Genomic DNA, 25,460 nt, shown 5'->3' with positions numbered 1-25,460 from the left:
GGTATTAGTCTAGTAAACCATCTCTGAACTGCTTCCAATGCATATACATCCTTCCTTAAATAAGGAGACCAATACTATACACAGTACTCCAGATGAGGTCTTACCAATGCCCTATATAACTGTAGCATAAACTCCCTACTTTTGTATTCCATTCCCCTGCGAGAGAAGAAATTCCTCCTTCTCTCCATCTTAAAAGGGAGACCCCATTATTTTGAAACTGTGCCCTCTAGTTCTAGACTCCCCCATGAGAGGGAACATCTTTTCAGCATCTACCCTGTCAAGTCCCCTCAGAATCTTATATGTTTCAATAAGATCACCTCTCATTCTTTGAAACTCCGATCAGTATAGGCCCAACCTGCTGAATATTTCCTCATAAGACAACCCCTTCCTCCCAGGAATCAGCCTAGTGAAACTTCTCTGAACTGCTTCCAGTGCAAGTATATCCCTCCTTAAGTAAGGAGACCAAAACTGTATGCTCTACTCTAGGTGCTGTCTCACCAATACCCTGTGCAGTTGTAGCAAGACTTCCTTACTTTTATTCTCCATTCTCCTTGCAATAAATGCCAACATTCCATTTGCCTTCCGAATTACTTGCTGTACCTACATGCTAACTTTTTGTGATTCACCAAGATCCCTCTGTAGTGCAGCATTCTGCAAAATAATATTCTGCTTTTCTATTCTTCCTGTCAAAGTGGCCAATGTCACATTTTCCCACATTATACTCCATCTGCCAAAATTTTGCCCACTAATTTATCCTATCTATATCCCTTTGCAGACACTGTGTCGTCCTCAAAACTTGCTTTCCTACCTATCTTTTTATCATTCACAAATTTGGCTACAGAACTCTCGGTCCCTTCATCCACGCCATTAATATAGATTGTGAATAATTGAAGCCCCAGCACTGATCCCTCTGGCACTCCACTTGTTACCATTTGGCAGCCTGAAAATGCTCCATTTATTCTGACTCTCTGTTTCCTATTAGCCAATCCTCTATCCATGCTAATATATTATCCCAACACCATGAACTCTTATCTTGTGTAGTAACCTTTTATGTGTCACCTAATTGAATACCTTTTGAAAATCCAAATACACTATATCTACTGGCTGGCCTCTATCCACCTTGCTTGTTATATCCTCAAAGAACTCTAATAAATTTGTCAAACACGATTTTCCTTTTATAAACCATGTTGACTCTGCCTGATTGTATTATGATTTTCTAAATGTCCTGCTACTACTTCCTTAATAATGGATTCTAGCATTTTCCCAATGACAGATGTTAGGTTAACTGGCTTATAGTTTCCTACTTTCTGATTTCCTCCTTTCTTGAATAGAGATGTAACATTTGCGGTTTTCCAATCTGTTGGGACCTTTCCAGAATGTAGGGAATTCTGGAAGATTACAACCAATGCATCCACTATCTCTGCAACCACTTCTTTCAAGACCTTAGGATGTATGCCATCAAGTCCAGGGGACTTTTCAGCCTTTAGTCCCATTAGTTTTCCTACTACTTTTTCTCTAGTGATCGTGACTGTTTTAAGTTTTTCCCTTCCTTTTACATTGTGATTTTCTACTATTCTTAGGATGCTTTTTATGTGTTCTACTGTGAAGACAGATACAAAATACTTGTTATACTTGTTCAGTCTCTGCCATTTCCATGTTTCCCATTATTAACTCTTGGCACACTTTTCAGAACTAGATCTAATTTTATTGTATCTGAAAGATTGAGAATTTATTAAAATCTGTAGTTTTTTTTGTTGTGCAAATAGGCATCCCTTATTTATGGACGTTCTAAAATGGTACAGGAATAAATTCAGTCATTAAACTATAGTGCTGTAATGCAGATTTACCATTTAACCTCAAGGTGCTGATCTCGCCGTCCATTTTATTGACTTAGCTAGGAGCTTGGTCCCTTTCCAACTGTTTGCCTTTGGCTTACAATTCAGTAATTAATATTTTTACTCATAGTAGTGAATCTCCTATTTGTTTTCTTATGGTATGTCAGAGGCTGCTCTGCTTTTTAGGGATGGGAGCATATTATACCATGCAGTGAACAATGCATTACTTTACTGCTGAGGTAAAGTTGTATCCTATTAAAGCTGCAGTATCTGACTGCTGTTATATATGTAGAATAAATTCATTGAATTTATCTCTTCAGGATTTATTATCACAATGCTTTCGTTACTGCAACAGTAGCTGTAGTCTTAACTGCTGCAGAGTACTGCTCTGTCTCATGGTCCTGCAGCTGCCACACAAAGACCTTTAAACGCCGCCAATGAAGATGGTGTCAGGGATGTCTGAGTCCACTCCAACTGAGTGGCTCCCGGTGCTGTCCCACATCACATCAACCTGCCCACTAAGATCTTTTGCAGGAGGCACCTAATTTCTCCATTTAGCATTTTGGGAGGCTGTGGAATCGATAGCCAAACTAGACATCCCATTGTAAACTTTTCCTGTCAGATAAAAGTAGTATCATGACAATTGAGGATGAGAAAGGCCATTCTTTCCCCAACCACATCTTGGCCCCAACTCCCCAATTGTTGCATCTAATTGATTCTTGAATGACTGCAGTATTTTCACTTCGGTATGTGGAAATCCATTCTGTGTGTTGATCACTCACTTTATGTGAAGAACAACTTCTTCAAAATATCAGTGTTAAATGTACCTTTTTACTACCCTCTCTTCCTTCACCACCCCCCCACCCCCCCAAAAAAAAACCATGTCACTCACAATTTAATTTTAAGTAATACTCTGGGCTTACCTTTTATATTTACCATGTCAACCATGGCTCTGTTGGTAGCACTCTCTCCTTCTAGTCAGAGAGTTGTGTGTTCAAGTCCCACTCCAGGACTTGAGCAGAAAAATCAAGGCTGACAGTCCGCTGCAGTACTGAGGGAGCGTTGCACTGTTGGAGGTGCCCTCTTTCAGATGAGGTGTTAAACTGAGGCCTCATCTGCTCTTTCAGGTGAATGTAAAGGATCCCATGGTACTATTTTGAAGAAGAGCAAGGGAGTTATCCAATAATTATCCTTTGACATCACAAAGACAGATTATCTGGCCATTATCACATTCCTGTTTGTGGGAGTTTGCTGTGTTCAAATTGGCTGCCATACTTCATACATTACAACTGTGTCTACACTTCAAAAAATAAAGTACTTCATTGGCCATAAAGCACTTTGGGGCATCCTGTGGTCATGAAAGGCAAGTTTTTTGTTTATTTCTTCAAGTATTTTGTGTAACTCTATAAATGACCTCTCGGATGCTTATTTTTGAGACTGAAAATCCAAAGTTTTTCTTGTCTTTCCTCATAACTCAGACCTTTGATACTAGAGACCGGCCAGGTAACTTTCTTTCCAGTATGTGAGTATGTGCCTTGGCAGCCAAAATTGCACATCACATTTAAGGTGAGGTCTAACCAAAGCACTGTGATTTTATCGCAATGTTCCCTGACTTGTATTCCACTATTTTGGTTATGCAGTTCAAAGTTTTGTTAGCTTTATTGACTGCTGCTGTGTATTGGTTTGACATGTTGAGCATTGCTTCTACTAAGGCTCCTAGGTTTCTTTCACCTTCACTGATAGCTATTTCCACACCATTCATGGAGTTCTTCTGTCACTCATTTTTCCTTCCTATGTGCTCCAAATTAAATTTCATGGTTTTTTTTGCCCACTTATTTATATTGTCTAATTCATTATTACTTCTGAGATGCATCCTTTGATTGCATGTCCCTCCTAGTTCTATATCATGAAAATTTTACGTTTACATTGAGTTTAAATCCAAATAATCTGTGTAAATTTGGAATGATAGTGATTACAACCTTGGGGCACCCCACTCATTGCTGCTACGCACCTATTTTCTTTTACCCTTCAGCTAATTTCTTATCCATCTCAATATTTACTTTGAATCCTACAGCTTTAAAAATAACTTACATCTTTTCATGTTGAATTTTATCAAATGCCTTTGAGAAATTTACATCCATTCTGTTATAAAAACAGAAAATGTTGGAAATAAAAATAGAAAATGCTGAAAATACACTGCAGGTCTGGCAGTGTCTATGGAGAGTGAACCAGAGTTAATGTTCGATGAGCCTTCAGCAGAACTGGAAAAAGTTCAGAGATGTAACAGGTTTTAAGCAGGAGGTTCAAGAAGGCAGCTCACCACCACCTGCTCAAAGGCAATTAGGGACGGGCAATGAATACTGGCCTTGCCAGTGATGCTCACATTCCAAGAACAAATAAAAATAAGTACTGAGGTGGGGGAAGGGAAAAAAGGCAAGGTCTGTGATTGGGTGTGACTTATACTTGGCTCCTAGTCTTTGGAACATCTGAATCCCAGATCATGTTAATCTTAACCATTCTTCAGTCGTTGTCCCCCATGGGTGTTCTAGATCATAAATACCGGGTCAAAATTAGCATTACCTAATATGACTTCCTGACTCACTGGGTCATGAAGTTGCATTAAATTTGCAATGCCGATTCTAAACCACTTGGGTTTTCCCAGTTCATACTTGGTGGATTGAAATCTTCCATTAAAATAACTTTTCCTGCTCTCATATATCTTTTCATAGTGCAAATTATGTTGTCTAGTATTGGTTTGGATTTTTTATCTAACTAAATGAGTTCACGTAAGATCAACTGTATTTACTACTAGGTGTCACAGACACGGAGGTCTCCGCCACTTCCTTTTCTGGGAGGAAGGGTTCAATTGGAGGGAAGTTTAAAAAGTCGGAAAATAACAGAGCAGAGGTGCAGAGTAGTGAAGAGGCCTACATTAATCAGAGTGTGACAGGAAGTGATAAAGCATACAAGTACTGCAGAAATTAGAACCAGAGTAGGTAAAAATGGTAAAAAGTCAAAGTTTAAGCCTCTTTATCTGAATGCACGTAGCATTTGTAACAAGATAGATGAGCTGACAGCACAGATAGAAATAAATGAATATGATTTGATAGCTATCACAGAGACATGGTTGCAGGATGACCAGGACTTGAAACTCAATGTTCAAGGATATTCGACGTTCCGGAAGAATAGGCAGAAAGGAAAAGGAGGTGGGGTAGCTTTGTTATTAAAGGAAGGGATCAATGCATTTGTGAGTAATGATATAGGTGTAATAGATCGTGATGTAGAATCAGTTTGGGTGGAAATAAGGAATAGCAAGGGGAAGAAATCACGGGTGGAAGTGGTCTATATTCCCTCGAGGAGTTGCCTCTCTGTAGGGCAAAGTATTAATCAGGAAATAATGGAGACGTGTAAGAAGGGCACAGCAATTATCATGGGTGATTTTAATCTGCATATAGACTGGACAAATAAAATTGGCAAGGGTAGCGTGAAAGATGAATTTGTAGAGTACATCAAGGATTGTTTCTTAGAACAATACATTCCAGAACCTACCCAGGAACAGGCTATTTTAGATTTGGTAATGTGTAATGAGGTAGGATTAATAAGAGATCTCGGAGTTAAGGATCCTCCAGGGGAAAGCGATCATAACATGGTAGAATTTCAAATTCAGTTTGAGGGTGAGCAACTCGGGTCTCAAACCAGTGTCTTCAACTTAAACAAGGACAATTACAGAGGTATGAAGAAAGAGTTGTCTAAAGCGGGCTGGGAAAATAGACTAAAGGGAAAGTCAGTAGATGAGCAGTGGCAGACTTTTAAGCAGATATTTCATAACACTCAGCAAACATTTATTCCAGTCAGAAGGAAGGGCTCAATGGGAACCATGAACCACCCGTGGATAACAAAGGAAGTTAAGGAGAGTATCAAATCAAAAACAAAGGTGTACAAAGCGGCCAAAGTAGTGGTAGGCCAGAGGATGGGAATTGTTTAGAAACCAGCAGTGGATGACTAAAAAACTAATAAAGAGGGAGAAAATTGATTGAGAGTAAATTGGCAAGAAATATAAAAACAAACAGTAACAGGTATATAAAAAGGAAGAGAGTAGCTAAAGTAAGTGTGGGACCCTTAGAGGATGAGACTGGGGAATTAATAACAGGGAAATGGCAGATAACTTAAACCAATATTTTGCATCGATCTTTACGGTGGAGGACACTATAAACATCCCAACAATAATAGATGAGCAGGGTGTAAATGGGAGGGAGGAACTTGTAACAATCTGTATCACGAGGGAAAAGGCGCTTGACAAACTGATGGGACTAAAGGCAGACAAGTAGCCAGGACCTAATGGCCTGCATCCAAGGGTTTTAAAAGAAGTGGCTGCGGAGATGGTGGAAACATTGGTCATAATATGCCAAAACTTACTGGATTCCGGTAGGGTACCAGCAGATTGGAAAACCGCTAATGTGACGCCCCTGTTCAAGAAAGGAGGGAGACAGAAAGCAGGAAACTATAGACCAGTTAGCTTAACATCTATCATTGGGAAAATGCTAAGTTCCATTATTAAGGAAGAAATAGCAGGACATTTAGAAAAACATAATGCAGTCAAACATGGTTTTATGGAAGGGAAATCATGTTTGACAAATTTGTTAGAGTTCTTTGAGGATATAACAAGCAGAGTGGATAAAGGGGAGCCGGTAGATGTAGTGTATTTGGATTTTCAGAAGGCGTTCGATAAGGTGTCACATAAAAGGTTATTGTACAAAATAAGAGCTCGGGGTATTGGGGGTAATGTGTTGGCATGGATTGAGGATTTACTATCACAGAAGGAAGAGAGTCAGAATTAATGGGTCTTTTTCAGGTTGGAAAGCCGTATCTAGTGGGATGCACAAGGATCGGTCCTAGGGCCTCAACTATTTACTATCTATATTAATGACTAAAGGGACAGAGTGTAGTGTATTTAAATTTGCTGACGATGCAAAAATAGGTGGGAAGGCATATTGTGATGAGGACACAAAGAATCTGCAAAGAGATATAGATAGGTTCAGTGAGTGGGCAAAAACTTGGCAGATGGAGTTCACGGTGGGAAAGTGTGAGGTCATCCACTTTGGTAGGAAGAATAAAAATGCAGATTATTATTTAGATGGCGAAAAACTACAAAATACTGCAGTACAGAGGGATCTGGTGTTCTTGTACATGAAACACAAAAAGTTAGCATGCAGGTGCAGCAAGTAATTAGGAAGGCAAATGGGGTTTTGGCCTTTATTGCTAGGGGGTTAGAGTTTAAAAAAAGGGAAGTCTTGTTACAACTGTACAGAGTGTTGGTGAGGCCACACCTGGAGTACTGCGTACAGTTTTGGTCCCTGTATTTAAGGAAGGATATACTAGCATTGGAGGCAGTTCAGAAAAGGTTCACTAGGCTGATTCCTGGGATGAAGGGGTTGTCTTATCAAGAACGGCTAAACAGGTTAGGCCTTTACTCATTGGAGTTTAGAAGAATGAGAAGTGATCTTTTTGAAACATATAAGATTCTAAGGGGGCTTGACAGGGTAGATGTTCAATATGTTTCCACTAGTGGGGGAATCTCGAACTAGGGGACCTAGTTACAGAATAAGGGGTCACACATTTAAAACTGAGATGCGAAGGAATTTCTTCTGTCAGAGGGTGGTGAATGTCTGGAATTCTCTACCTCAGAGAGTTGTGGAGGCTGGATCACTAAATGTATTTAAGGAGGAGGTAGATTTTTGAAATCTCGGGGAGTCGAGGGTTAAGCGGAGCAGGCCTGAAAGAGGAGTTGGGGCCTTGGACAGATCAGCCATGATCTTATTGAATGGTGGGGCTGGCTCGAGGGGCTGAATGGCCTGTTGCTGTTCCTGTTTCTTATGTTCTGCCTTCTCTGGCTTTGCTGAACACTCTAGGAATGTTCTCTACATTGCCGTGTCCAGAGCTTAGCCATTTATTCTTGCTTAATAAGCAATTTTATGATGCCAACTTTTTTGATCTTTCTGCTCTTGGAACGTTTTTCTGTACTTTCCAAATGACTGCTTTTATTTTGAGTTCTTGAGTGGAATAATGAATTGCAATGGAAAGGAAAATTCTACTTTTTTTTTATAGTACAAGTAGATCTGTGGTGCTGCTCATAGTGAGATGGCAGCTACATTTTATAATAGCTACTAAGCTTTGCAATGCATAGTGTATTATTGGCAAAACTTATCTACAAGTCAAATTCTGTTTTTATTACAAGAACTTGCAATGATATAGCACCTTCAACATAATAAAATGTCCCAAGGTGCTTCGCAGGAGCATTATCAGACAAAATTTGATATTAGACCACATGAGATATAAGGACAGGTGACGAAAAGCTTGATCAGAGGTAGGTTTTAAGGAGCTTCTCAAAGGAAGAGAGAGATGTAGAGGGGTTAAGGGAGCAAATTCCAGAGCTTAGGGCCTAGACAGCTGAAGTTGTGGCCGCCAGTGGCAGGATGAAAGAAATTGGGGATGTAGAAGCGGCCAGAGTTGGAGGAATGCAGAATTCATAAGAGGAGGTTTCAAATATAGGAAAGGGCAATACCCATGGGGATATTTTAACACAACAATGAGAATTTTAAATTCAAAATGTTGCTGTTGTGGGAGCCCATGTAGATCAGTGAACACAGGAACAATTGATGAATGGTACTGAGTGCAAGTTAAGATACAGGCAGCAGAGTTTTGGGCGAATTGTAGTTTACAGAGGTTGGAAGATGGGAGGCCAGTCAAGGGAGTATTGGAATAGATGAGTCTGGGAGTTATTGTAGCTTGGACGAGGATTTCAGCAGTAGAGGCAGGGCCAAAGACTGGCAGTATTATGGAGGTGGAAGTAGGCAGTTATGATAATGGAAAATATGAGATTGAAAGCTCCGCTAAGGGTTAAATAAGACCCCAAGTTTGCAAACCGTCTAGTTCAGCCTCAGGCAGTGGTTGGGGAGAGGGGAATGGAGGATTGGAATTGGTGGCTAGGGGAACAGATATTGTGGTGAGGACCAAAGACAATTTCTGTTCATCCAATACTGGAAGTTGGATAAGCAGCCTGACAAATCAAATGCAACGGAGATGTTGAGAGAGGTGGTGGTGAGATAGAGCTGGGTTTTGTCAGTGTACGTGTGAAATCTTGACATGTTTTCAAATGATGGCACTGAGAGACAACATGTAGATGTAAAAAAGGTGAGGGCCAAGGATAGATCCTTGAGGGGCTCCAGAGATCACTGGGTGGGAGCGAGAAAAGAAACAGTAGCATGAGAATGATATTGACACATTTTTGAGCTTTTCAGTGCTCGCAGTAGTGCATAAAGTTTGTTGATGGATTTCAGACCTAGGGTCGTTAGAGTTTTCATTATCATTCAACTTTACAGATTGGTTTGAGGTCTTGTGTATGAGTCATTTAATGTTTTGGCTTCATGCCTAGATCTTCCTCTTGCCTCCAGCAAAAAATACATTTCAGTTATTTTTTCCTCCATAAAACAAAATGCCTTGCATAAAGGAACAAAAGTAAAAGGTGTTGAGAATACAAAGAGGAGAGCAACAAAAGTTTCAAAGAGCCAGCACAGGCACGACGGGCCGAATGGTTCCCTCCTGTGCTGTGCGATTTTATAATATGTTGGAAATTTAATATCAGAACTATCCTATTAGCTTGGAGGGATTTGGCTATCTTCACCCTGCCCACCCCCCCCCCCCCCCCCCCCCTCCATCTCCATGCGTGCCATACCCCATTTCCTAATAAGAGGCAAATAGATTATTTGTTCCTGGCTCTGCCACTTCTGTCTTGGAGCCTGTCAGTGCAATACTTGCCTTACCTTTGCTGAGCTGTGTGGGAAAGGCATAACTTAGATTTGAGTTGGGGAACGAGAAGGGCATTCCCCTCACCCCCTGCTGTCCCACAGCCTGGCTGAAGTCACGCACTCATGATTAAAAGGAATTATATACATATACCTGAAGAGATATATCAGAGCACCAATGTACTTTGTATAACTCGTACCATTACTGATGTCTAATGCAGGATCATTTAGAAATAATGGGAATACCATTTTATCAGAGTTTGGACTCATGTTGAACAATCTTGTCAGATGGGCATTTCTACCCACTTACTAAGACCGCCTATTTCCACCTCTGTAATATTGCCCAACTTCACCCCGTCTCAGCTCATCAGCTGCTGAATCCCTGATCTATACCTTTGTTATGTCTATACTTGACTATTCCAGTGCACACCTGGCTAGCCTTCCACATTCTACCCTCCATAAACTTGAGGTCATCTAAACTCTGCTGCCCATGTCCTGACTCACACCATGACCCATTCTTCCATCACCCGTGCTCGCTGACTGATCTACATTGGCTCTCTGATCAAGCAACTCCTTGATTTTAAAATTCTTATCCTCCTTGTCAAATTTCTCCATGGCCTCGCCTCTCCCTATCTCTGTAATTTCCTCCAGCCCCACAACCCTCCGAGATAACTGCGCTCATCTAATTCTTGAGCATCCCTGATTTTATTCGCTCCATCATTGGCAACCGTGCCTTCAGCTATCAAGGCCCTAAGCTCTGGAATTCCCTCCCTAATCCTCTGCACCTATCTTTCTCCCTTTATGATGCTCCTGAAAAACCCACCTCTTTAATCAAGCTTTTGGCCATCTGCTATAATATCGCCTTATGTGCCTCGGTGTGTAATTTTTCTTTATAATGCTCCAAATAAAAATCTCAGAAATCTCTGATCGCTGTCTTTTCTCAGCCATCTTTTGTTTCATAGTCTGTTATTTTTCTTGCTTCCTACTTAGAATTATTGACCAGATTTGAAACCTGATAATGTTGCCAACTCCAATGCCTACTTGTATCATTTTCAAGATGATGTTAATGATTAACTTGTTAAAGTTGGGTGTACTCTTTGATTAATATTCGTTTATAGAGTTTTTTCTTACTTTAGGAATCAAGTAATCAGTTTTTTAAACTAGCTTTATGCTGAATTTGGATCAGTACTTTGCAACATGCATGCAAAAAAAAATTTGATCTGATATGGGTGAGATGTACGGTAATGTGTAGGTTTAACAGTTGAACATAACTAAAATTTAGATTTTAAATACTGAAAGAAGGATAATTTGTATAAATCTAATTCTTAACCCCTGTGTATAGAATATGTCTCTAGAATTAACAAAATTAAAAGTTCCAATTGCAGGTAACTTGGTTGTTCATGGGATCAAACCCTCAAATCAAGTATAAGAGAAATTGGTAAAGGGCACTGCTCCCTTAGCAATATCTTGCTTCCCCCTCCTAATAAATATAAGTTGTTTTTAAATTCTGTTTTGCAGTATCTTGCAAATATTCATGAATTTCCTGCTTTGTATCTATCAATAAGGGTGCTATATTTCTAAAGGATGTGGCATTACATAATGTTGGTGTGAGAGCGTCTTGGAGGTGTGCATCCTGCAAAATCTTATCTGGATCTTCAAGTGCATCATTTTTCAGTTCCTGTGTCATAGATAAGAAAAAAAACATTCTGCTCTACTTTTATGTTAGCAATAGATAGCTCTCTCCTTCTAGACCTTTACCAGTGCCATTATATAACCAGCAGTTAGCTGTATGATACAGTGACCTGGACTGGCGCAGCCAGTTAATTGTTCTTCCCATCTTGCCCTGACTGAGATTGAAAAGCACTTTGGGGAAATTAAGAGGCCATATATATTACCGTTTATGCAATGTACTTTTTTTCCAATTTCTAATGTGTCTTTTTGTAATCCAGCTCTTTGATACAGCAGTATGTTGTGCTATACTTCTACTTTTAAAAGCTGATGGTTTCATTTAGTTTGTTTTGAAATTAGCTTTATTTATATTGCTTTCGGGTTTTGCATTTTCTTAAACTCATCAGTTGGTTTACGTTGTAACATCCTCTGTCAAGGTGTCAAAAATAGCAAATGAATGATTAATTGACAAATTAATCTGTTTTCTGCTGGTTTGGAGGGAGGAATGTAGGTCAGGATCCTGAGAGAGATCTGTCATAGAGTGATATAGCACTGAAACAGGCCCTTCGGCCCACCTTGTCTGTGCCGACCAACAACCACCCATTTATACTAATTCTACAATAATCCCATATTCCCTACCACATCCCCACCTTCCCTCAATTCTCCTACCACCTACCTACACTAGGGGCAATTTACCATGGCCAATTTACCTATCAACCTGCAAGTCTTTGGCTGTGGGAGGAAACCGGAGCACCCGGCGGAAACCCACGTGGTCACAGGGAGAACTTGCAAACTCCGCACAGGCAGTACCCAGAACTGAACCCAGGTCGCTGGAGCTGTGAGGCTGTGGTGCTAACCACTGCGCCACTGTGCTGCCCCCTTTGTAAAAGATTCCATAGAACTATTCATCCAACTGAATAAGCAGATGGCGCCTCAATTTAATGAAAGATCTGAAAGATGACGCCTCTGACAATGCACACTCCCTCAGTACTGCATTGAGGTGTCAGATTTTGTGCTCAATTCCTGTGGTGGTGTGAACTTTTAAAAAGAAATAAATGAGGATGAATGTAAAACATCAATGTCAGCTGTCTTTCTGTATATAATTGGCTATTTTAATATATTGTACAACAGATTGTTTTGATTAATTGCATTTACTTCTTTTGTAGTTATTGCAAATATTCCAAGTTTAGCCATTACATATCAATTGGAGTGAAAAGCTTACAAGCAGTTGGAAAATAGCACTACTATTTAATAGTTGCGAGTGCACCTAGAAATTTGCGTTTAATGTTTGTCTTTGAGCCTCTTCAGAAGTTTACTGCCGGAGATGTTGCCATGTAACTATTCAAAAAAGAGCAGGAGACTTTTCTTAGTGTCCTGGACAACATTTATCCTTTAACCAACACCACCAAAAAATACCAGATTATCTTGTCACCTATCTCATTTCCTATCCTGAGTGGTGTGAAACAGGGCTGTGTTCTCGCACCCACACTTTTTGGGATTTTCTTCTCCCTGCTGCTTTCACATGCGTTCAAATCCTCTGAAGAAGGAATTTTCCTCCACACAAGATCAGGGGGCAGGTTGTTCAACCTTGCCCGTCTAAGAGCGAAGTCCAAAGTACGGAAAGTCCTCATCAGAGAACTCCTCTTTGCTGACGATGCTGCTTTAACATCTCACACTGAAGAATGCCTGCAGAGTCTCATCGACAGGTTTGCGTCTGCCTGCAATGAATTTGGCCTAACCATCAGCCTCAAGAAAACGAACATCATGGGGCAGGATGTCAGAAATGCTCCATCCATCAATATTGGCGACCACGCTCTGGAAGTGGTTCAAGAGTTCACCTACCTAGGCTCAACTATCACCAGTAACCTGTCTCTAGATGCAGAAATCAACAAGCGCATGGGTAAGGCTTCCACTGCTATGTTCAGACTGGCCAAGAGAGTGTGGGAAAATGGCGCACTGACACGGAACACAAAAGTCCGAGTGTATCAGGCCTGTGTCCTCAGTACCTTGCTCTACGGCAGCGAGGCCTGGACAACGTATGCCAGCCAAGAGCGACGTCTCAATTCATTCCATCTTCGCTGCCTTCGGAGAATACTTGGCATCAGGTGGCAGGACTATATCTCCAACACAGAAGTCCTTGAAGCGGCCAACATCCCCAGCTTATACACACTACTGAGTCAGCGGCGCTTGAGATGGCTTGGCCATGTGAGCCGCATGGAAGATGGCAGGATCCCCAAAGACACATTGTACAGCGAGCTCGCCACTGGTATCAGACCCACCGGCCGTCCATGTCTCCGTTATAAAGACGTCTGCAAACGCGACATGAAATCGTGTGACATTGATCACAAGTCGTGGGAGTCAGTTGCCAGCATTCGCCAGAGCTGGCGGGCAGCCATAAAGACAGGGCTAAATTGTGGCGAGTCGAAGAGACTTAGTAGTTGGCAGGAAAAAAGACAGAGGCGCAAGGGGAGAGCCAACTGTGCAACAGCCCCAACAAACTAATTTCTCTGCAGCACCTGTGGAAGAGCCTGTCACTCCAGAATTGGCCTTTATAGCCACTCCAGGCGCTGCTTCACAAACCACTGACCACCTCCAGGCGCGTATCCATTGTCTCTCGAGATAAGGAGGCCCAAAAGAAAAGAATATCTCATTGCAGTTTATCAGCCACTGCTGCATGCACATTGAGTTTCTTATATTCTGGTAGTGAGTATGCTTCAAAGGTGCTTCATTGGCTGTGGGAAAAGAGCTAAATAATTGCAAGTTCTTATAGTGTTGCAGGGACAGTGAAACTGCTGAAGGTCCATTCAGCCTAATTGTAGAAGTCTAGAACTGGCTTGATTGTATTGGCAAAACATTTAAATTATTATAGCACTTGCAGCTTAAAGTATAAAGCTTTGTCTTGGTCAGGCCTCATCTAGAATTTACGAGTCATTTTAACGCCCCTTGTTCAGTGAGAATTGTGCGTAGGGGAGCTTATGAACAGGCTGAGCCCATTTCTTGGCCTGAGGCCACTTGCTTCTTGCCTGGCGATATCTTCACAGCCACTGAATTTGGCTGAGGCTCTCGCTGCAGGTGAGCGAGGGCTGAATTTAAATTTAACAGTGGTGGTCTGACAATGCCATCGGCACCCCAGTGTGATTTTTACACCAACATGGTGCAGCCTGCCCAATGTGTCAAACCTGCCGATCAAACTCGGCTGGATACAGAAGAGGCCAAATGAAGTAAATTTTTTAATTCTTTCATTAATTTATTTTTAGATTCTTTCAATTTAGTATACTGTATTCGCTACTCACAATGTGGGTGCCTCTACATTAGGGAGACCAAACACAGACTGGGTGAGCGCTTTGTAGTACACCTCCGCTCGGTCCACAGGCAAGACCCTGAGCTTCTGGTTGCTTGCCATTTTAAGTCATCACCCTGCTCTCTCACCCACATTTCTGTCCTCTGCCTGCTGCAGTGTTCCAGTGAAGCTCAACACAAGCTTGAACAGCACCTCATCATCTGATTAGGCACTCTACAGCCTTCTGGACTCAATGTTGAGTTCAATAGTTCAGACCACAAGCCCCATTATTTTCTCATTATTTAGTTATCTATCTATAATCATTATTATTTTTGTTTTATTATTTTTTAACCATGCTAGTCTTAAACGTGTTTTTCATGTTTTTGCTTTTGGACAGAGCGTTCATTATTCTGCCATTAACATTCTCTCTCATAGAGAGTCACAGAGTTATACAGCACAGAAACAGGCCCTTCGGCCCACCGTGTCCATGCCAGCCATCAAGCCTATCTATTCTAATCCCATTTTCCAGCACTTGGCCCGTAGCCTTGTATGCTCTGTCATTTCAAGTGCTCATCTAAATACTTCTTAAATGTTGAGGTTTCTGCTTCTACCAACCCTTCAGGCAGTGTCTCTGGATTTAGCACTCCATTTACCTTTTGCTCCATGACATTTGTCATTTAATCTCTCCTGCTTTTTGCCCAATCACAGACCTTCCCTTTTTTTCCTTCTCCTCTCTTCCCCACCCTGCCCCCCACCTCCCTTTTCACTTGCTCAAAGACTGTTACAATACTAACCTTTGCCAGTTCTGATGAAAGGTCACAGACCTGAAACGTTAACTCTGTTTCTCTCGTCACAGATGCTGCCAGACATGCTGAGTATTTCTGGCACTTTCGGTTCTCATTTCAGAGTTGCAGCATCTGCAGTATTTTTTTCTTTGGAAGAGCAGGCAGAATTCCTTGGGCCTTTCTTGCCCTGGCTATCCCTCTCCCTCCCTACACCGGCATCTGTTTAGAAGCATTCCTACCTGAGCACTTACCTTATGCCGGGCCTGTCAACTTAGTTTCCCAACAGTGGCTTGCTTCTGCCTCAATTCCCTCACCTGCCTGCTGGCCTTGTTATCATTCCCACTGGCTTCAAGCAGAACACTGACTTTAAACATGGCCCTTCAGATAAAATCAGCTGGGTCGCTTTTTCTTCAGAATTACCAGGTGTGCCGTCTGCTTTAGGCCTCCCCGCTCCTATTTCCCACTCACCTGTACCTGACCACCGTTCACCCCCCGCCCCATCTTTTTTTAAATCAGTGCTGTAGTGTCTATATCTCTTTGGCCTCCTTATCTCGAGAGACAATGGGTAAGCGCCTGGAGGTGGCCAGTGGTGTGTGGAGCAGCGCCTGGAGTGGCTATAAAGGCCAATTCTAGAGTGACAGGCTCTTCCACAGGTGCTGCAGAAAAATTTGTTTGCCGGGGCTGTTACACAGTTGGTTCTCCCCTTGCGCCTCTGCCAACTACTAAGTCTCTTCGACTCGCTACACTTTAGCCCCGCCTTTATGGCTGCCCGCCAGCTCTGGCGAACGCTGGCAACTGACTCCCATGACTTGTGATCAATGTCACAGGATTTCATGTTGCGTTTGCAGACGTCTTTAAAGCGGAGACATGGACAGCCGGTGGGTCTGCTACCAGTGGCGAGCTCGCTGTACAATGTGTCTTTGGGGATCCTGCCATCTTCCATGCGGCTCACATGGCCAAGCTATCTCAAGTGCCGCTGACTCAGTAGTGTGAATAAGCTGGGGATGTTGGCCGCCTCGAGGACTTCTGTGTTGGAGATATGGTCCTGCCTCCTGATGCCAAGTATTCTCCAGAGGCAGCGAAGATGGAATGAATTGAGACGTCGCTCTTGGCTGACATACGTTGTCCAGGTCTCACTGCCATAGAGCAAGGTGCTGAGGACACAGGCTTGATACACTCGGACTTTTGTGTTCTGTGTCAGTGCGCCATTTTCCCACACTCTCTTGGCCAGTCTGGACATAGCAGTGGAAGCCTTTCCCATGCGTTTGTTGATTTCTGCATCGAGAGACAGGTTACTGGTGATAGTTGAGCCTAGATAGGTGAACTCTTGAACCACTTCCAGAGCGTGGTCGTCAATATTGATGGATGGAGCATTTCTGACGTCCTGCCCCATGATGTTCGTTTTCTTGAGGCTGATGGTTAGGCCAAATTCATTGCAGGCGGCCGCAAACCTGTCGATGAGACTCTGCTGGCACTCTTCAGTGTGAGATGTTAAAGCAGCATCGTCAGCAAAGAGGAGTTCCTTGATGAGGACTTTCCGTACTTTGGACTTCGCTCTTAGATGGGCAAGGTTGAACAACCTGCCCCCTGATCTTGTGTGGAGGAAAATTTCTTTTTCTGAAAACTTGAACGCGTGTGAGAGCAGCAGGGAGAAGAAAATCCCAAAAAGTGTGGGTGCGAGAACACAGCCCTGTTTCACGCCACTCAGGATAGGAAAGGGCTCTGATGAGGAGCCACCATGTTGAATTGTGCCTTTCATATTGTCATGGAATGCGTCTATATATAGCCTCTATATCACCCCCATATGAGGGAACCATAAATCTGAACAAGACAAACATGGCAAAAGTTGCAACGTAGCTAATAAGATTTTGCAATGCTCAGTCTTAGTTCTTTCCTACAGTGTTGATTATAAAATGACTTCTTGAAGTCCATTTCCAGTCTTGAAACTGGAGTGTAGCCTGAAGCAATACAATCATGCAATAAATCCCTAAATCACAGTGGCGCAGTGGTTAGCACCGCAGCCTCACAGCTCCAGGGACCCGGGTTTGATTCTGGGTGCTGCCTGTGTGGAGTTTGCAAGTTCTCCCTGTGTCTGCGTCGGTTTCCTCCCACATGCCAAAGACTTGCAGGTTGATAGGTTAATTGGCCATTATAAATTGCCCCTAGTATAGGTAGGTGGTAGGGAAATATATAGGGACAGGTGGGGATGTGATAGGAATATGGGATTAGTGTAGGATTAGTATAAATGGGTGGTTGATGGTCGGCACAGACTCGGTGGACCGAAGGGCCTGTTTCAGTGCTGTATCTCTAAACTAAACTAAAAATACCCTTGGAGCAGTTTCTGATGCAACCTATTTTGTTGGGTACATTTTACTGTAAAAAGTTTTACTTTCTTCACATAAGCTGTTTGAACTTGATGCATGGCAAGTGTCTACTTGTGTTGAGCTTTGTTTTGCAGTCCTTTATGATCTGTAAAAGTTTTAGATGTTTATTTTTAAATACCTTTTTTTTCCAGAGAATTTTGCGAAGGACCTTGAGCTATTTGCAAAGTAAGTAATACAATTCCAGTGAATGTACATTTAAATCATAACTGGTACCTTGGCGAGAGGGGCAGAAAGAGGGGGCTTTTGATGAGGTTAACCCCCGATGATAAGATGGCTTCCTCTACAAATACTGTTATAATGAAGCTCAGCGGATGGCTGGAGGAAGGAAATAAACTTGAGTTCAACAAAGGAAATTATAATAGTTTGAAATAAAATTCCGCTGTTTTAAAACTTGTTTCTTGATATTGACTTATTTAAACCTCTCAAATTTACAGCATATAACGCTTTAATTATTCTATGTGAAGTTATAGCTGAATTTTGAGAGATTACTATTTTCAGACGAAATTTTGTGAGATTACTATTTTCAGACCAGTTTTTGTGATCCCTTGTCTTTACTATCAATATTTGTACAAAGTAGATGTTGTAAGGAATATTTTTCTTTTTAACTTTGGATATGCTGTTAAATGAGTGAAGTCAATATTAGCGAGTGGAAGAATTTCCCACTTTCAGCATCAAACACTCCCAGATCAGCTGTAATACAACTTAAATACAAAAGTAATTCTCCCTATGATCTGCCGCAATCTCAATTGCTGTTTAATGTTCACTTCCTCGGTCAGCATTCCTTGTAAACTTCTCTGATAAAGCTGCCAATATAGTTTAATAGTGCTTGTCAGGCAGTTTTATGGTGTAGACTTATGCCCTTGGGGACGACATTCAGACTGACCAAGCTCACTTCACGTGTAACTGATCCTGCTGAGAGAGAGGGTAGAGCACTCCAAATTTTTTGGAGCAAAATTACGTTTGATTTTTATATTTTAAAATGACAGTGTGTGGCTTGCACATAGGATATGTCTATCCTTGACACTTATACCCAAAAACTTGGGTTTTATTTGTCTTATTTTACATTCCAAAGAACATGCCTAACAGGTTGAGAGAATGGAAAGAAATGTCTCTTCCTTTTTCTGTGGATTTAATTCGACTGCCTCAGATTTGTTCCAGAGCATCCATATCTAATGAATTCATCATCAAGGAACTTAATTTAACTTTGTTTTAAATAAAACTGATTTGTAGCTTGTTAACTTTGATCTTGTAAAGTGCTATGGGAGTTTCACTTGTGCCTTATTGCCATTTGGATCTTTATTACTATTGCTACTACAGGAATATTGCTCATAACAGGGTGACAGCTTCCTGGTCAACTCTGTATAACGCCATGTCCATTTGAATCACTGGAACAACACAGAACCTCAGTGTAACATCTCTTCTGAAAGAGAGAACGGGCAACAATGCAGCATTCACTCAGTACTGCACCGGAACCCAGATTGTGCTCAAGGCATGATGTAGGCATGGCCTACAGCTACTCATCCTGACTTTCTTCCTTCCAAATTTTTTAAACAATACATTTTTCCTGGAGGATAGATACATTTTAGTACTTGATTTATTTCTTAAAAGTAATTTTAAGATTTAATATAAAACCAGTGTGGTAGTTAACTTTAATATCTTTCCACAGACATGGAAAGCGGACCACTGTCAACACAGATGACGTGAAACTGCTGGCAAGGAGGAGCAAAGCACTGGTGAAGTTGCACTTTTTTTTTTACATTTGTCATGAATGTCACAATTTAGAATACTCTAAAGCTTAACAGTATTAATAGAATGCTCATTGAAGTGAGGAAAGAGCATTCAGTTGATTAAAACTTCTTCAAACAGATCATATACAAGTTGTACTGTCGTGGACTTGCCCAGTTTGTTTAATTTCTTGAGATAAAAGTTCTAAGATGACAAAATGTGACCTACACAATGGTAATTTAGTTAATTCAGTTTAACATTACAATTTACACGGGGCAGCTCTGGTTAAATTCCACGGGTGCTATTTCAGTGACCCTCTACAGGACTGAAGCCTTGGTGTTACATAGAATAATTAATCATCGATGTTGATGTTTATTCTCACAGCCATCATTTCCCACCTGCTCTTTTAAAGGAATTGATTCCTGCTGGCAGCCCTCTGTTAGCTCACCCAACTAGCTATTCTTCATATGTAAACCTGGACAGCGTCAGCATGCTATTCCACTGTGGAAGGAATCCCCGTTGAGTCTGATAATATCCTGACCTGACATCCCCATGTATCCTGATATTCATCCATATGTTAGCAGGAATGAGGAGCAGATACCTTGGCTCTCTTTTCCCTTGAGACCAGGGGTTCAAAACCAAATGAAGCACCCCAAACAATTACTGAGATTGGCTTAACTCAGCACAAGGATCAAACTGCAAGTGTCAGCTAATGATTTCCAACTTTATACTTGTGTTTCCTAGATTTGAGATAAAAGGTTTCAGTCAGACAGCTTGCTTAGATCAAGATTATTGATGCCCTTTCAGAATTTTAAGCACATAGATCAAATCACCGCTTAATATTATTTTCCAGTGCACCCAATTTCAATTCTCTGAGTTTCTTCTCATAAATCTCGACAATCATGATTTGTTGAGTGGATATTTTTACAGTAGGACTAAGATTCAGGTCCAAATCTTTTCCTTGTAATTAATAACCAGGTGGCAGAGTGCAGAAACAAACAGACCAGATTCAGTCAGATTTAACCTTAATTTATTTTGTCCCTTTCGTCAGCAACAGTGCCACCATCTGTTACAAAATGGCAATTTACTCATACAAACTTACTCATAATTTTTAAGAGATATTGGTGTAACAATTGTACAATAATGCCTTTATTAGGATTAGTTTTAATAAAAAGTGGCCATAGTATATTTGAAGGATAGTACTATACTAGCAAAGTATACTGCTCTATAGTGTATACTAGATATACAACTCTCCAGTCCTTCGTCCGAGCCATTGGTATATATGGTAAAACGCTGAAGCACTGATAAAGATCCCTGGGGAATATTGCTTGTCACATCCCATCAATCAGAGTAAGTTCACTTAATCCCTACTCTTTGATGCCATACCATAAAGTGGAACACTGCTTCTCATTGCAACTGTGAAAGGAGTAGATGGTGTGGCAATCTTTGCACCTTAGTGACAAGACTACCCCTCTCCTGGGTACTAATGACATCAAAGCTTTGACGGGAAAATAGGTCAGGCAGAAACTGACTTGAGACCTTAAGCTTAAGGCGATTCACACAAAGTGGCATTCTAGTTATGAGAAATGGTAAGTTAGACTGCCCAGCCGACTTGACAGCACAATTATGTTGCTCATTGCTCAGTATTTAAATGTTTGATTTCTTGCTTTACCAGCTAAACTTCATTACAGAGAAATGTAATGATCTCGCTTCCAGTAATGCGGAGCAAAAAGAGAAAAAAACAGTCACCACAGGAAAAGGAAAGAAGAAATCTGATGGCCACCTCGAGTCTGCTGTAACTGAAAGTGAAGATGTTACTGTTGACTAACCTGCAGAAAAGGCGTTTCAAATTGAAAGTTTATCTTGGAGCTAGAACTGAGAACAAGGTCACTGTCGATCATCTAAACTGTTTGCAACAAATTTTCTCATGTCTCTGTTCAGCGAATGGGGGATTTGAAGCTGCAAATGAACACCTGAATTATATGAAAGAGTTTCAGGTGGTCTTGGAAACTAACAAAATACCATAAGATACAGGTAAAATGGATGTCAATTTATTTTGGCATGGCTACTAATTTTTTAAATGATAGCCAGTACCTTTGGAGTATAATTCATAGTTGTATTGTGGTGGATTATAATCCTAGCACCTTTTTGCCACCATCCCCAATCAAACATATTTCTCAGATGATCACTCTCAACTTGAGGTTGAGAAAGATAGTATTAGCTGTCATAAATAAGGTTCTCTCTTTTTGATGTATTGAAATTACTTTTCACATTTTTAATAGGAATGTTTAATTTACCTGTGAAAAATAATAGTGCTTAATATTGTCTTCCATGTTTTGTCACCTATCAGTGATTAAGTTTTGTATTAAAACAGATATGTATGTTAAATTAAAAATATTGATGCATTGTATTTCTGCAAAATAGTGGGCTGGATATTAATTTGGAGGCAGAGGGGGAGCAGTGGGGTTGCTTTGAGGTTGCAAAGCCCAGAAGACTGGGTTTCTCTCGGGTCCTGCTAAATTTAATGGCAGCACTTGATTAGCACTGGAGACTGGCTGGCTGTCGGCCAGGTATGGCTTTGGCACCAGGCTGCAGTCAGGGAGCAGAGCAAGGAGGAGGGAGAGATTGGAGTACTTGGGGGAGTTTCGGAAGGGTCGCGTGGGGAGATCAAAGACCTCATGGAGGAGATTGGAAGGATCAGGGGTTTGATGAAACAGGTAAACGGGATCTCACGGAGCCTCTGACAGTGTAGCCCTCCCTCAGTAGTGTACTGAAATGTCAGACTAGATTAGGTACTTGGGTACTGAGTCTGAAGACTGGTGTTCAAGCCCCACTTCAAAGTCAAAACTGGAATCTCCTGCTTCATATAGCTCAAAATACATAAACCCACTGAATCATTGGAGAAGCCCCCCATAGATTTTAAACAAGACCTTTTTCCTCATTCTCCCCAACCACAGCCAGCTTAACAGAGAACAGTTTGAAAATCAAATAGCCATCCCCAGTAGGTATATACAATGATGCAAAATCCATTGCCTCTTTCACCACAGATGCTGCCTCACCTGCTGATTGTTTCCAGCATTTTCTGTTTTCATTCCATAGATTTTAAAGTTATTTTTAATATGTTGATAACCAGATTACAGTATTTTCTAAGCTAAATGACTGTTATTTCAAAGAAAAATTAAATGCAAAATTGAAATATTAATATCATTCCATTCTTGTGTCCCAGAATCTTTGGTATTCTATGCTACACTGTTAATACCATCACAACATGCTCACATTATCTGGATTTAAAGCAGTGTAGCTCTGCGCATACTTTCACTATTAGATCTCGTATTTTTTTTTGTGTGTGTGGTTGTAGCTTGTAGCAATCAATAATGAATGAAATCTGCTGTTACAAAGTTGGTGAGGAGTTAAGAAAATGAACAGATATGGACCATAACACTCAAAGAGCCCAAGTAGAGCGTTTTCCTGAAACAAATCTAATATTTCATTAAAATTGCCCTTTGAATATTTGTGCATTTGTGTTTGAGTAAGCAAAGATCTCCTGTTACTTGCTAATGAAAGGTTACAGTTAGCTGCTGGTTTTCCCCAAGAGCCTATGGTTTGCTTACGATTGTAATTTTTCAGTATTTGCTCCATAAATTCTATATGCTTTCAATTTTACTGTACCCAAGTGGCGTTGACTGCAATATCTGGGATGAAGAGACTTTAATTGGGTAAAATTAAATAGGAACCCGCTGCACAAAAATAAATCTACTACAATTGCCCAGTGCCTCAACTAAAGATAAGGCTAGTTTTTTTTGGGGAAACAATCTCAACCATACTGTGAAGTTGCATCAAGCAAGCAAAATTGGACAGTAAAATATTAGCCATGTTAAAAATATTACTGCAGATGCACATTACAGGCTAGGCATGCTGCATGAGCAAGTGGAATTTGAAAAAGCTGAAACCTGCTGCTTCATTGGTGCAAAAATTTGCTTTGCAATTGACAGCTAAGGGGCTTGTTTAAAGCTCCTTCTTGTATTATATACTGAGAGAAATTAAGATTTGGAATGATGTTGATAGAATTTATATTAAATTACATGATTCTTTTTACATTGTGTAAATCTGATTTCTCTGGTGCATTTAGTAATGACTTTATTGCTGAGTAATATCCCAGAAATGTCCAGATCTGGAAAAATGAATGAGCTTAAACACTACAATAGAATTCTTCCATTCAGTGGATATTTAGTAGCGTACTGAGGCAGTAGAACACTGTTCTTTCACCACTATAATCCTTGTTCAAAATCAGCTGGGATCACAGTCTCCATGTTTTCTAACAGCTGTCAAGGTCCGTATGAAATGAGTATGGATAGTCTTGACCCAATTCCTAGTGGGCATAAGTTCACAGCACAAAACTGCCCGTAGTTCAGTACTAATTGACACAGAGGGACAACAATGTCTGTTGTGGGAAATGGAAACATATTATAATGGTTCCTTGGGTAGACTTACTGTGCCTGTGTATTCACCAGAAATACCTTTTGAACTCGAGCACAAGTGCCAAAAGACGTGTTGTAACTATGTTGTGCCTGGCTCGCGTGTCAAAGCTCGAAGTGCCACATATGTAAAGTCAATGTCACATTTGTATCTGGTTCAAATATAATTAATAAAACAGCAACAAATCACAACTGATCAGCCATGAATAATTAAAGGCTTTTTTAAAAAAAAGAGACTTATTTCTTGCTGTTTCAACATTTTTATTTGATGATCAGCCCTCTTCCCAAGGGACGGAGCTAGAGATATACAGACAGCTGCCAATCTACAAACAGATTCTCCTTAGCAAAGCAATTTGCTTGCAATTGATCTCAGGATGTGTTTGTTTGTGGAATTAGTTTATGTGGTTTTAAAAGACGAGCCGAGTTAAATATAGTTAAACATAGTGCAGCGCCAGAATAATACTTCTTGCATTGACCATATAATGCTTGTTATAAAGCCATGTATCCTCCAAATTACTGAAAGAAGCCCCTGGAGAGATCTAGTAATGTAGGAAAAGTCTTGTGAATAACATGCATCACTCTTTAAATATATTTCTAGTACTAAAAAAACCCCATGTTTTACCATTTCTTCCAATGAAACTTGAACCTTTTTTTTGAAAAGTTTTACCATTACCAACTTCATTGTCACATCTTACAAATGTTTACCATATCCTCTAATACACTGAGCAATGCTGCAGGACAGCCACTAAATATTTTTAAGAAGTAATTTGTCTTTAATTTGCCAGATTATTCAAATTGCATTTCCCATTTTGCAGTACTGCTAACAAATCCTGTGACCACCGTACAGCTCCTTCCAGGGTACGTTTGTTGTGTTCTTTAATTTCAGTTGCACGTGAATAAGTTGACGAGCTTTAGTGCCTCAACATAGTTTAGTAGTGTCTGGATGTATTTTGTTCAAAGCTGTTTGCTGGCAAAATAAATTAAAACTGATGTTATTTCATGATGACATCAGGATGCAAGCTTAAGGATGGCACAAACCTTTCCAGATAACTACACTATATGAGACATTGCAAAATAGAAGATGAACAACAAAATGTGACTACAGAAAATGCTGAAAATACTCAGTAGGTCAGGCAGCATCTGTGGAGAAGCAGAGTTAACGTTTTAGGTCTGTGACCTTTCATCAGAACTGGCAAAGATTAGAAATGTATGAGATTTTAAGAAGTGAAGGAGGGGAGGTGGGGAAGAGAACAAAAGCTGTGTGATAGGGCAGAGGGCAGGAGAGATGTCAAAGGGCATAGGCAAATGGAGTGTTAATGGTTGTGGTGAAAGACAAAGCATTAGTCCAGAGAGAGTGATAGATTCTGTGGTTAACACATGCTTCAAAAATACTTGGCATGTATGAAGGGTTGATTAAAAACACAATAATTGTTCTATTCAGAATATGCAAAGGAATTGGGAAACTGCTGTTTGTGGTGTTAAATAGTCATTACATTGAGAGCAGCA

The 25,460-nt window shown here is 40.7% G+C and overlaps 1 protein-coding gene across 3 annotated transcripts in view; it reads left to right on the top strand.

Moving 5' to 3' along the window:
- cenps (centromere protein S) overlaps window positions 1–25,460 on the top strand; it is a 45,031-nt gene that overhangs the window by 10,053 nt on the left and 9,518 nt on the right. For 2 of the 3 annotated variants that reach the window (XR_010969615.1, XR_010969614.1), the window contains exons 3-5: window positions 17,886–17,919; window positions 19,421–19,487; window positions 21,155–21,513. Coding sequence is in view for 1 of the 3 variants with exons in the window: in XM_068016950.1 (XP_067873051.1) it covers window positions 17,886–17,919; window positions 19,421–19,487; window positions 21,155–21,307 (254 nt within the window). In the remaining 2 variants the exon portion in view is untranslated. Of the gene's footprint in view, window positions 1–17,885; window positions 17,920–19,420; window positions 19,488–21,154; window positions 22,676–25,460 lie in introns of those variants that run through there. The other variant, XM_068016950.1, reaches the window with a different exon arrangement.

The sequence above is a fragment of the Heterodontus francisci genome, chromosome 37 (genome assembly GCF_036365525.1).
Source record: "Heterodontus francisci isolate sHetFra1 chromosome 37, sHetFra1.hap1, whole genome shotgun sequence".
NCBI lineage: Eukaryota > Metazoa > Chordata > Chondrichthyes > Heterodontiformes > Heterodontidae > Heterodontus > Heterodontus francisci.
Note: the sequence above shows the minus strand (reverse complement) of the source record. Positions and strands in the feature narration are given on the sequence as shown.